At 40.9% G+C, this 12,550-nt stretch overlaps 1 protein-coding gene across 2 annotated transcripts in view; it reads left to right on the top strand.

The window, feature by feature from the left end:
• The window catches only part of atp8b1 (ATPase phospholipid transporting 8B1), a 141,865-nt gene that overhangs the window by 100,471 nt on the left and 28,844 nt on the right, over positions 1 to 12,550 (top strand). For both annotated transcript variants that reach the window (XM_048544699.2, XM_048544708.2), the window contains exons 15-18: positions 3,237 to 3,393; positions 6,094 to 6,282; positions 9,206 to 9,318; positions 11,760 to 11,924. In XM_048544699.2, coding sequence (XP_048400656.1) covers positions 3,237 to 3,393; positions 6,094 to 6,282; positions 9,206 to 9,318; positions 11,760 to 11,924 — 624 coding nt within the window. The remainder of the gene's footprint in view (positions 1 to 3,236; positions 3,394 to 6,093; positions 6,283 to 9,205; positions 9,319 to 11,759; positions 11,925 to 12,550) is intronic.

Here is a 12,550-nt window from a genome sequence, read left to right on the forward strand (position 1 = left end):
GTGAAATTGCTGAAATCATGCTGCAAACACGAAAAGCATACTTTGTATTCTTCGTTGAAACTGGTTCTCTGTTTTTGTGATGATATCCATTGTACAGGATAGTTACAGAACAGCAGTAATGTCACACCCAAAATGTTTTGCTGAAACCTTTAACAGTTGATGAACTTGGTGAGATATTTCTGTCACTTTCTTTCTGCAGTGTTAAAGCTATTTTGATTAGGTTAATCACTTTACTATAAATATTTGTAAGCAAATCTAATTAGTAAATAAATATCCTGATGAGGACAATATTTTGAGAACATGTCTCTTTTTCAGAAACTCTCAAATAGCACGTACTTGAATTTCCAACTTGAAAAAGACCCCAATTTGAGAGTAGCCCAATCATCATCACTCTGCTTAACAAGTGCAATGTATTTTAGGATAGATTCATTCAAGTATGACTCTGAAAGACCGGGACAGAGAGGAATTACACTAACAATCACTTTAGCAGCATCAGTCAGGCTCACCTTGTATGTACTGGAAGCTAATATAGGTACACAGGCCCTGATTTTTAGAGACAGAAAGCACCTATATACACACTGAACCTGTTTAAACTCAACAAAAGAGCTTGCTGGCTAATTTCACAGGGCAATGCCAACTGCTAACTATCAATCAGCATTCATGGTGCATTCAACATGGCAATGTTTCCAACACTCAATGTCTGCTTGACGACCAATCAGCACTCTGCTAATTCCTCTTGAATTAGTATTCTTGCAAAATATTCTGATGAGTGCAAAATGAAAACCTTGGAGACAATGTGTGTTTTTTTTTTTCTTTCAGCATTAAAAAGCAAAAAAAACTAATCATTAAACTCCTTCATCTCCAAATCAAACAAATACAATATGGTTTCATCTGTTGAAAGTTGAATTATTTTAATCTTACTAAATTGCAATATTTATAAATGAAGTAGCTTTCAAATTTGATAAATGAAAAACTGTGCATTTTCCTCTTTCTTGGGCTTGCTGACTCTATGATTCACTGACACTCCCATACACTGCTTCACTCTCCAGAGGCTTTGTTGTTCATGAGGCTCATAAAGTGAGTCTGAGACAGAAGAGCCACTTGCAATTGTAGAGAGAAAGCTGCATGCTGGAGGAGCATTGGGACCATGCATCGACAAGAGGAGGTCAGCAGGAGAGTACAAGAGCAGAAGAATCGTTGGTGTTACGATCCCAGTGGAGACCATGATATTGCTATGGCCCTAGTTATTATTGTAATCTGGTTTGACAGGCAGAACATTTGGAAGAATAGAATGTGCACAAAGTCCAAGTGTAAGAGAATAAGTGGCAGGATTCCAGGGTTTATTTGATGCCGAAAGGAACAATTGAAGAATTCCTATAATGTGGAAGCAGGCCATTCAGCCCATTTGAGTCCACACCGACCCTCTGAAGAGCATCCCACCCATTACTGTAACCTATGATCTTGCACTTCCCATTATCCACCTTGCCTGTATATCCCTAGGCACTGTGGACAACTTGGCATGGGTCAGCTGAGACATAGTTTTCCCCTTGTGGGAGAGTCCATGCCCAGAGGGCAGAATTTCAGTGTAAGCGATTGTACGTTTGAGTGTGGGGAAATTTCTTCTCTGAGGGTAGTCAATCTGTGGAATTCCTTAGCACAAAGGGCTGTAGGAGCTGAATTGATAAGTGTAATCAAGGCTGAGATAGACAACTTTTTAATTGGCAACGGAATCAAGTGCTTTGAGTAAAAGGTAGGTAAGTGGAGTTTAGGATTATCAGATCAGCCATGACCTCATTGAATTGCAGAGCAAGTTTGATGGCCTGAATAGCCTACTTCTGCTCCTATATCTTATGTTCAGGGAAGTTGGGATAGTTGCTCTAAACATCAGGTCTTGAGACGCTACGTAAGAACTGGCCTGAAAGAATGTACATGAACAGTCTGAGTGGTAAACCTGACAATTGGCCCTATTAACTGAGCAATATCAACATGGACTGAGTTCAAAAGAGAGCAACTTAAAAAGAAAACCTGAATATCCTGTGGCATTTAAGAACTGAATTAACTTGCACTTCTTGTTTTTTTTAATGTAAATGTGTTCATACAGTTTATACTGAACTGGTTCAGATACTGCAATCGCTTGGCTATCTTTCAGACCTCAGTCACATTTCCATTTTCGTACTTTGTTTAATGTATTTTTTCTTCTGGTTGTTATTTGTAGCTAGAGCAAAAAGAGGTGATTATTTAGACAGTTACTGGAGTGGGGTAAAATAATTTATTTTGCTTTGAGAAGCAGATTTTTCTGCTTCTCAATCATAAGGGTATTGGCAGACATGAAAAATATTAACATAAGCAACATTGATATCAAAAGGGAAACCTTTTTGTTGGGTAACCTTCAAGATTATTTTCAGGAAAAAGCACCAAATTCAGCATGACATAGTGGGTAGATGGGCTTCACCTGAATTTCCCAAAGACTTTTCATAATGTGCCTCATAATAGACTCGTGTACAAGGTCAAAGAATGTGGAGCCACGGCAACTGGCAATGTTGACAGAATGCAAGGAGTGGGAGTAAGGGAAAGTTATTCATACAAGCAGAAGGTGGGAAGTGGTAGACCACAAGTCAGCACTGGCACCACTGTTCTTCATAACTTATGTTGTCAATAGAGGTTATGGTGTCAATCTCTTGAAGAAGGGCGACTGAGGGATCATTTTAATGATCGGTAAAATTATGAAACAATTGGATCAAGTGGATGCAAAAAGCATATTTCGTTTTATTGCAAAGAGCATAACTTAAGACTTTCAAATCAAGAAAACCAAAAAATTCAAAAAGATATCCAGAAGAAATGTGTCCACAGGTAAGAAAAAGGAACTCATCACCACAGGGAGTGGTTGAAATGAATACTATTGACAGGTTTTAAGGAGAAGTTGGACAAGTGTTTTCGGCAAATAAAATGGGTAGGATGGTAATATTTATGTGTGAAGTGGGCCAAATAGCCTGGCTGTGATCCATTTATCCTTTAATGTTTCTTTAATATGAATGCATAATACCCAAGTTCTATTTTTCCTCTGGTTCTTTTGGCCTCTTTATCAGTTTTTTTTGTCTTGTCACACAGTTTGTCCAATATGCAACCTTGATGAACTGTAACTTTCACTAGTTAAAGATTGGACTGACCAAAAATGTTGTATACAGGGTTTTCTTTTCATTGCTACGTTCACCTGACAAATAACTTTTGTTTTGTAGCTTGTTGACTTCAGCTGGAACAGCTATGCAGATGGGAACCTCAAATTTTATGACCATTACTTACCTCAACTTATTCGCTCAGGAAAAGAACCTGCAACACGGGAATTTTTTAAAATTCTTGCACTCTGTCATACTGTGATGGTGGAAGATAATAGTGGTAAGTAAAGTGACATTTGCCATTTTAAACAGTCTTATGAAGGTTAGTTTGTTACCAACACTAAGAAATACACAGGATAATTTAAGATTTAGTGCTTTTGTTTGAACTCGTGGTACATGGCTATTGCTGAGTGGTCAGCACTTATTGCTCATCCCTTGTTGCCCTTGAGAAGCTGGTGGTTAGCTGCCTGCTTGAACCGTTGCAGCCCACATGCAGTAGGTAGACCCATGATGACATTGGGGAGGAAATTCCAGGATTTTGACCCAGTGATACAGATGGAAAGGTGATATATTTTAAAGCCAGGATGGTGAGTGGCTTGGAGGGGAACTTGCTGGTGGTGGTGTTGCCCTGTTATCAAGCTTCTTGAGTGTTGTTGGAGTTGCCCTCATCCAGGTAAGTGGGAACTCTTCCATCACACTCCTGACTTGCGCCTTGTAGATGGCGGACAGGATTTGGGTGTCGGGAGGTGAGTTAAATCACTGCAATATTCCTAGCCTCTGACCTGTTCTTATACATATTGCATTTATATGGAGGAAAACAGTAGGTCAGGTAGCATCATAAGAGGAGGAAAGTTAGCATTTCAAGCATCTTTGAAGGTGTGTCATACTGGATACAAAACATTATTATTGTTTCTCTACAGATGCTGCCAGATCTGCTGAGTTTCCCAAGTGTTCTATGTTTCCTTTCTTAATACACTGTTCAATGTAACAACTTCTCCTCCAAATTTAAACCACTTAGCCCATCAAAGGAGTATGGAAGGAACGCCCACCAGTTGCCTCCCTATTTTCCTGTGCCATGGCACTTCAGTTCTGATCGGAGAAACCAGTTGAGGGGCCTCTCTCGTGTTTTGGTTATTATCTGCGACCACTGCTGCTGCCCTTCCACTCTACTCACTATGAAACTACTGCCCATTGCCCTACATACTGTTTGTGAAGCTGTGGTCCAAGCTTTGTCAGCAATACCCTATTGGGATTGTCATTGAACAAGTTATCCAGAGAACCAGATAATGTTCTGGGGACATGGATTTGAATCATGGTGGCATTTGAACCCAGTAAAATTCTGGAATTAAAAATCTATTGATGACAATGAAACCATTGCTGTAATAACCTATCTGGTTCACCAACATCATTTCGGGCAGAACAATTGCTACTCTTACCCGGTCTGGTCTGTGGGTGAATGCAGCCCCACAGAAATAAAGTTGACTTTAATCACCCTCTGAAAAGGCCTAGGAACCCATTTAGTTGATCAACACTTTCCTTGTTTCAACTTGACAGAGTAAGCCGTAGCCAGTCTCTGGTTCATTTCTTATTTTCGTTATACATTCACAAGTTGTGAGCGTTGCAGGCAAGGCCAATATTTGTTACTCCTCTGTAATTTCCCTTGAACTGTGCACCTACCTAGGTCATGTTTTAACTTATCATGGTCAACCTGACTGGTGAGAAATTTGAACAATGCTTAGCAGTTAATTGTCAGTGTTCACTCACTGATGTATTTTCCATAGAGATGCCTCAACCAATCAGTGTCAACTAGCCAACCAATCAACACTCCTCACATATGTATTAATGTTGTTTTGCTTTTAAATTGGTGTTTCTTGTGAACTATCCTGAGGAGTACAAGATGAATATCTTTCATGAAATGTTTTTTTTGCAGCAATACTCTCTGAAGTGTTCAGTTGTTCTAATGTATTAGAATGGTGAGATGAAGTATTTAAAAAAAAACCTTGCAGAAGCATAGATAATGGGAACTGCAGATGCTGGAGAATCCAAGATAACAAAGTGTGGAGCTGGATGAACACAGCAGGCCAAGCAGCATCTCAGGAGCACAAAAGCTGACGTTTCGGGCCTAGACCCTTCTTCAGAAAAGGGGGATGGGGACAGATTCTGAGATAAATAGGGAGAGAGGGGGAAGCGGATCGAAGACGGTTAGAGGAGAAGATAGGTGGGGAGGTAGGGAGGGGATAGGTCAGTCCAGGGAGGACGGACAGGTCAGGGGAGCAGGATGAGGTTAGTAGGTAGGAAATGGAGGTGCGGCTTGAGGTGGAAGGAGGGGATAGGTGAGAGGAAGAACAGGTTAGGGAGGCGGGGACGAACTGGGCTGGTTTTGGGATGCAGTGGGGGGAGTGGAGATTTTGAAGCTTGTGAAATCCACATTGATACCATTGGGCTGCAGGGTTCCCGAGCAGAATATGAGTTGCTGTTCCTGCAACCTTCGGGTGGCATTGTTGTGGCACTGCTGGAGGCCCATGATGGACATGTCATCAAGAGAATGGGAGGGGGAGTGGAAATGGTTTGCGACTGGGAGGTGCAGTTGTTTTTTGCGAACTGAGCGGAGGTGTTCTGCAAAGCGGTCCCCAAGCCTCTGCTTGGTTTCCCCGATGTGGAGGAGGCCACAACGGGTACAGCGGATTCAGTATAACACCTTGGCAGATGTGCAGGTGAACATTTGCTTGATGTGAAAAGTTTTTTTGGGGGCCTGGGATGGGGGTGAGGGAGGAGTATATGTCTCCATTATAAGGAAACAAATTGGCATGGGGATCTATTTTGCTTTTGATTAGCTTTCTGACAGTGACTGAACCAAGGATGACCATTTTGACAAGCCTGAGCTTACTTTGATCTGCATCGTTGAGAATTGGCTTTGAAGTTTGGATTTGCAAAAGTTGTACTTTAATTATGCCACATTTTCTTTTTAAACCTGTGACAGGACAAATTGTATATCAAGCAGCCTCTCCAGATGAAGGAGCCCTCGTTACTGCAGCCAGGAATTTTGGGTTTGTCTTTCTTTCACGTACTCAGACTGCCATCACAATAAGTGAACTTGACGTAACAAGGACCTATCAAGTGCTCTCCATTTTAGACTTCGACAGTGACCGGAAACGAATGTCCATCATTTGTAAGTTTAAAATATTTGTTGCTTTTGAATTATGTAGTCTATTTATCAATGTTCTTGATTTGAAAACTGCTCAGCAATGAACTTGGTAAATTTCATAATTGTTTGATAGTACAGAACTTGATGTGGCTAAAAGGACACCTGAAACTCAAACTTTTCTTCTCTGACTCACCAGACCTCGGACACAAGAAAAAATTTGAACAAAGGGACACCATTTAATACATGTTGTATACAGTATCATTTTCAGATGCTGATACAATTGTGTCCATTGTTCTGACCAGCGTAAGAAGAAACGTCATGCTTTGTTTTAGCAATGTTTAAACACTTCCCGTATATCACCAGAAAATACCTACTTCTGTCTCAGCAGTGGTATCCATACCCACCATGGCTTGTAGCTTACACTGCACAAAAGTGGAGGGATCCCATGAACTGCTGCCTGATGAAATGCTTCTCCACTTTCAAACTTGCCACAGGGGTGCATGAAATGCCACTCACTACCTCTCCTGTCTAACAATTGAAAACCATTTGTAAAGAAATATTTGTAGAATTTGATGAACTGAGCAATGAGTGGGTGCAATGTTTAGTGTCCCTGTGTCAGAGCCAAAAATTCTGGTTTCAAGTCTCAATGCAGACTTGATAGCTAAGGAAGGTGCATTCATAACATGACCATTTAGGTTGTGTTTGAACTTCTAAGTCTTTTGAGCATATGCCTACTCAGAAGGTAGCAGTAGCTTACCATGAGGGTCCATGGTCACTAATTTGGTGCCCTTTTTAGGTATGGTACTTCAAGAGGTGGGGGGACCAAGAGCAAGAGAGAGATTATTGAAGTAATCTTCTAATCCGAAACATTGAAATCCTTCAACAGGAGATTTTCAGGGTCACGTACTTTATTTTTGCTCTTAGCATTTCAAATTAGACTAACAGATCTGTTGTAGGACTATACCCAAAGAGTCAGGTGCTCCAAACTGTGACGTCTGAAATATAACTGGAAGGAAATCTGAAGCTTCAATCTGAATTAAGAACAAACAAAAGAAGAAAAGAGATGTAGAGCTGAGGAACAGGCCCTTTGGCCCTTCAGGCCTGTGCTCACCATCATGCCCTAACTAAACTAAAAAACAAATCTTCTGCCCTTACTCAGTCTGTACCCCTCTATTCTGTCCTTATTCATGTAACCATCCAGATGCCTCTTAAATGTCACCAACATGTTTGCTTCCACCAACATTTCTAGTAGTGCATTCCAGGGTCCTACTATCTCTGTGTTTAAAAACTTCCTCTCACTTCCCCCTTAAATTTACCCCCTCACCCTGAATCTGTGCCCCCTTGTAACTGAAAGTTCAACCCTGGGAAAAAGCCTCTGACTATCCACCCTGTCTATGCCTCTCATAATTTTCATAAGACCATAAGACATGAGTGGAAGTAAGGCAATCCGGCCCATCCAGTCCACTCCGCCATTTAAATAATGGCTGATGGGCATTTCAACTCCACTTTCCTGCACTGTCCCTGTAGCCCTTGATTCCTTGTGAGATCAAGAATTTATCGATCTCTGCTTTGAAGACACTTAACGTCCCGGCCTCCACTGCACTCCGTGGCAATTAATTCCACAGGCCCACCACTCTCTGGCTGAAGAAATGTCCCCTCATTTCCATTCTAAATTTACCCCCTCTAATTCTAAGGCTGTGCCCACGGGTCCTAGTCTCCCACCTAACGGAAACAACTTCCCAGCGTCCACCCCTTCTGAGCCATACGTTATCTTGTAAGTTTCTATTAGATCTCCTCTCAACCATCTAAACTCTAATGAATACAGTCCCAGGATCCTTAGCCATTCATTGTACGTTAAACCTACCATTCCAGGGATCATCCGTGTGAACCTCTGCTCGACACGCTCCAGCGCCAGTATGTCCTTCCTGAGGTGTGCAGCCCAAAATTGGGCACAGTACTTCAGACCTCTATCAGGTCTCCTCTCAGCAGCCGTCCTTCCAGTGAAAACAATCATAGTCTTTCTAATCTTTCCTCATAGCCAATGCCCTTGACACTAGGCCACATTCTGGTGAACCTTCTATGCACCCCCTCCAAAGCTTTCACATGCTTCTGGCCATGTAGTGACCAAAACTGCACACAGTACTCCAAATGCAGCCTAACAAGGGTTTTATACAGGTGCAACATGGATTGCCAACTCTTGTATTCCATGCCTTGGCCAATGAAGGCAAGCATGACATGTGCCTTCTTTATCACTTTGGCCACCTGCGTTGCCACTTCTAGGGAACTGTGGACCTGCACTCCCAGATCCATCTGTATGTTAATGTTTCTAAGGGTTCTGCCATTTACAGTATGATTCGCACCTAAATTTGACCCTCCAAAATGCATCACCTCACATTTGTCTGAATGAAACACCATCTGCCATATCTGTGCCCAAGTTGCCAATCTATCTCTCCCTTCTTGCATCCTTTCACAATCGTTGGCACTATCAGCAACTATCAATCTTTGTGTTTCTGCAAACGTATTAATCAGACTACCCACGTTTTCTTTTAAGTGTGTACTTTGTGTAAGTATTTTAAAATTCTACTGGCAGGACAGCTGTTTTGCTCTTTGTGATTTAGAGGATACACATTGTTTTTTAGCAAGGGAGTGCTTATCTACCAAATAAGGTTAGAATAACTTGCACAAAGTAAATGCAGCGTTTGCAAGAAATGAGATCTGTATTCAAGACTTTAAATCCTTCAAGATGGAAAGAAAAAGATGGAATATCTAACTCCTTGTTAAAGTAGAGAGTTTAAGTGGAGCATCATATTCCTTTTCATTCAGAAAATTTGGTTACATTATGTGGAATTGATTTGAAAAACAGGATAATAAATTGATACTTTGTCCTTGTAAGCAAACTAAAAGTTAACAATTACAAATTGCTACAATTGTTTTCATGTGTTTACAGTGAGGACACCAGAGGGTCAAATCAAACTCTATTGTAAAGGTGCTGATGTTGTGATATATGAGAGATTAGATCCCAACAGTCTTAATCGTGAGACTACTGAAGAAGCTTTAACGGTAAGGCAGACACTCAAGTCATTTTTTGTTTTAAATGTTGTCATAAATTGGGCACTGACATTCTCTTCCCCCCCCCCCCCCCCCCCCCATCCTGATCAACTGTTAAAAGCTTGAAATTCCAAGGTTATCCAAATAATTCTGGAGAATGCCTTGTTTTTTCTCCCCCCTTCTGTTGTGCAGGATTTGTTTGGAAAGGATCTGTAAATAATGTATTTTGCAGCATTGCCCCACTGCTGTACATCTCTTTGACTTTAAACAAAATTACTCTTTCATGACACGAATACTGTCAAGGACACTGGTCTAAAATAAATGATTTTGCCACAGCCGGCAATACATTCATGGTCACTATTGGACTATCTTTAAATGCTAGATTTAATAACCAAATTCACATTTCACCGCCTGCCATGGTGCAATTCAAAACCCAGTTCCCAGAACTTTAGCCTGGGTCTGTAGATTGCTATACCAGTAATAAAACCATTACCGCCTCCTCGATTGATTTATTTCATGAACTAACAGGAAAACATGAAGGAGGAAATTAAATCCATACGACAATGCCCATTGTAAGAAAGTGTGTGACCCAGAAACCAAGAAAAGGCGTAGACGAAGTGGAGATTCATGCAATAGGCCAGTGTCAGCTTAGATACAAAATTAGCTCCAGAATATAAAATGGTTGAGACTGTGATGTAGTGGTAGTGTCACTGGTCAAGTAATCCAGAGCCAGAATAACTGCACAATGGCAGATAGTGAAATTTGAAATCATTTTTTAAATAAGAAATTAAAAGCTAACCCAATGGCAACTATGTAACAGTGGCCAAACCAGCTAATCCATTCAGGGAAGGAAACATGCCATCCTTACCTGGTTCAGCCTACATATAACTCTAGATCTGCAACAATGTGGTTGACTCTTTATGTTCACAAGATGTGGTGGTAGTCATATACTGTTAGGAATGAGCTGCCTTTGATGTCCTCAAAACAGGTTCTGGCCTCCATGAAGTTTTCCTCTATAAGATTAGAAGTAGGCAGTTCACTGAAGATTTGGACAATGTTCAGCACCACTCATGACTCCTCAAATAAGAAGTAGTCTGCATCCAAATGCAGTACAGCCTGGACAAAATCAATGCTTGAGCTTACAAGTGGCACAAAACATTTGTGCCTCACAAGTGCCAGCCAATGACAAACTTAATTGAGAAAATCTAACCATCACTCCTTGATTTTCATTACAATCACTGAATCCCCCACTATCAACAGTCTGGGGGTTATCATTGACCAAAAGATAATCTGAATCAGCCATTAATATACTGTGGCTACCAGAGCAGGTCAGAGGCTGGAAATCTGGTACTGAACAGTTTACTTTCTGAATCCCCAAAGCCTGTTCATAAACCACCAACCACAAGTTTGGAGTGTGATGGAATTCTCGTTACATTTCTGCATGAGTGCAACTTCAACATCACTGAAGTAGCTCACTGAGACTGCTTTGACAGCTTCCATATCTGTCACCTATAGCAGCTCGAAGGACAAAGGCAGCAGGTACACAGCACACAACTAGCTGCACGTTCCCATCCAAGCCACGTATTCAGACTTGGAACTGTATCTTACTGTGTTGCTAGATCAAAATTGTGGAAGTCCGTCCCTAACCACACTGAATATCAGTTGGCACAGCTATCAATTCGTGTCCTCCCCAGTGAAGTGATTGCAGTCTCTGAGGACAGGTGATAATCTACTGGTATTATCACTAGACTATTAACCCAGATACCTCGGTAATATCCTGGGGATCAGGGTTTGAATCCTGCCATGGCAGATGGTAGAATTTGAATTTCTTTTACAAACTCTGGAGTCCAACGATGACCATGAATCCATTGTTGATTGTTGAAAAAACCCGTCAGGTTCACGAATGCCCTTTAGGGAAGGAAACTGGTCTGGTCTACACGTGACTCCAGACTCTCAGAATTGTCTTTGATTCCTAACTGTCCTCTGGGATTGGCAGTAAATGCTAGTCAGTGTTGCTCTCATCCTGTGAATGAATTTTAAAAAATCTACCCATTGGTACTGTCCAATTTCAGGTCAGAATGCCTTCTCTGAGTATCTGAAGAGAAACACTAAACCTTCTACGATCCCAATATGTTAGCAATACAGTCAATAACTGTTCCTTGATGCTTCAGGTGAAGTTAGAAGGCGGTGCCCAGTGATCATGTCATTGGAGTCGTAATCTAGCTTCTGCCTTTTGGATAGGGTGAGCTTTTAGTGGGTTAAAGTAATCTTTTAGTCTTGGGACCAGGCAATCATGGGAAAGGGCAATCTCACTCCTGTAAACTTGGATGGACCCATTAGTTGCCGAGCTTTGCCAATGTTCTTGCCTTTCTCGTTACTCCTGAAGCTGCAATATTGGAGTTTAAAGTAAAACGGTACGAGCAAGAATGAATGTGTACCTTTTTGTTTTACAGGAATTTGCAGATGATACACTCAGAACTTTGTGTCTGGCATACAAGGATATTAGTGAAGCAGAGTTTGCAGCATGGAATAAAAGATTTCAAGCAGCCAGTGTTTCCACAAACAACCGTGATGAAGCACTTAGCAGAGTCTACGAAGAAATTGAAACAAATTTGTTGGTATGTGTAGTTTATTTTCTCAAAAATCATTTTATTTACCTATTTGACACAGTTGATCTGTCCTGGTTTGATTGTGCTGCCTTTCAAATTCACTGTTCTGTCTGTTATAGTGTGTTTCATAATATAACAGTCCCGTTTTGCTGCCTCAAACTTCCTTTTTCAACTTTTGTTCTCAGGCTCATTGACAATTTTGAATGTTGTGTATTTTGAAAAGTTGAAGCAAAGAGTAGTTTACAGAGTTAATCTGTAATGTTAGGTGTATATGGGGAAATTTTTTTGCACTTGTCAGGCTTGATACAAGACAAAATAATATTATTTAGGCAGGGGAGGGAATAGCTGATATTTTAGCCTTAATCCATCTCATTATATTAGACACACTAATGGCATAAAACAGGCAGTGCTGTAGACAAAATAGGATGACATTGTGATGCTTGGGGTTAAAGAAGTAGCGTTTTGTACAGAATATGCTCTCTTTAAGTCTGAACAATGAGACCAGTAGATTGTTTGTTGATTTATTTACATAGTCAGTTGGCAGAGTGTTTAGGGTATTTGAATCTTTGAGTCTCCTCATTGAAGAAAGAGGAGTAGAAGAGTTTAAGAAGTTTTCTCATTGTCACTGTACAAAA

This window comes from Stegostoma tigrinum, chromosome 1 (genome assembly GCF_030684315.1).
Source record: "Stegostoma tigrinum isolate sSteTig4 chromosome 1, sSteTig4.hap1, whole genome shotgun sequence".
NCBI classification, from domain to species: domain Eukaryota; kingdom Metazoa; phylum Chordata; class Chondrichthyes; order Orectolobiformes; family Stegostomatidae; genus Stegostoma; species Stegostoma tigrinum.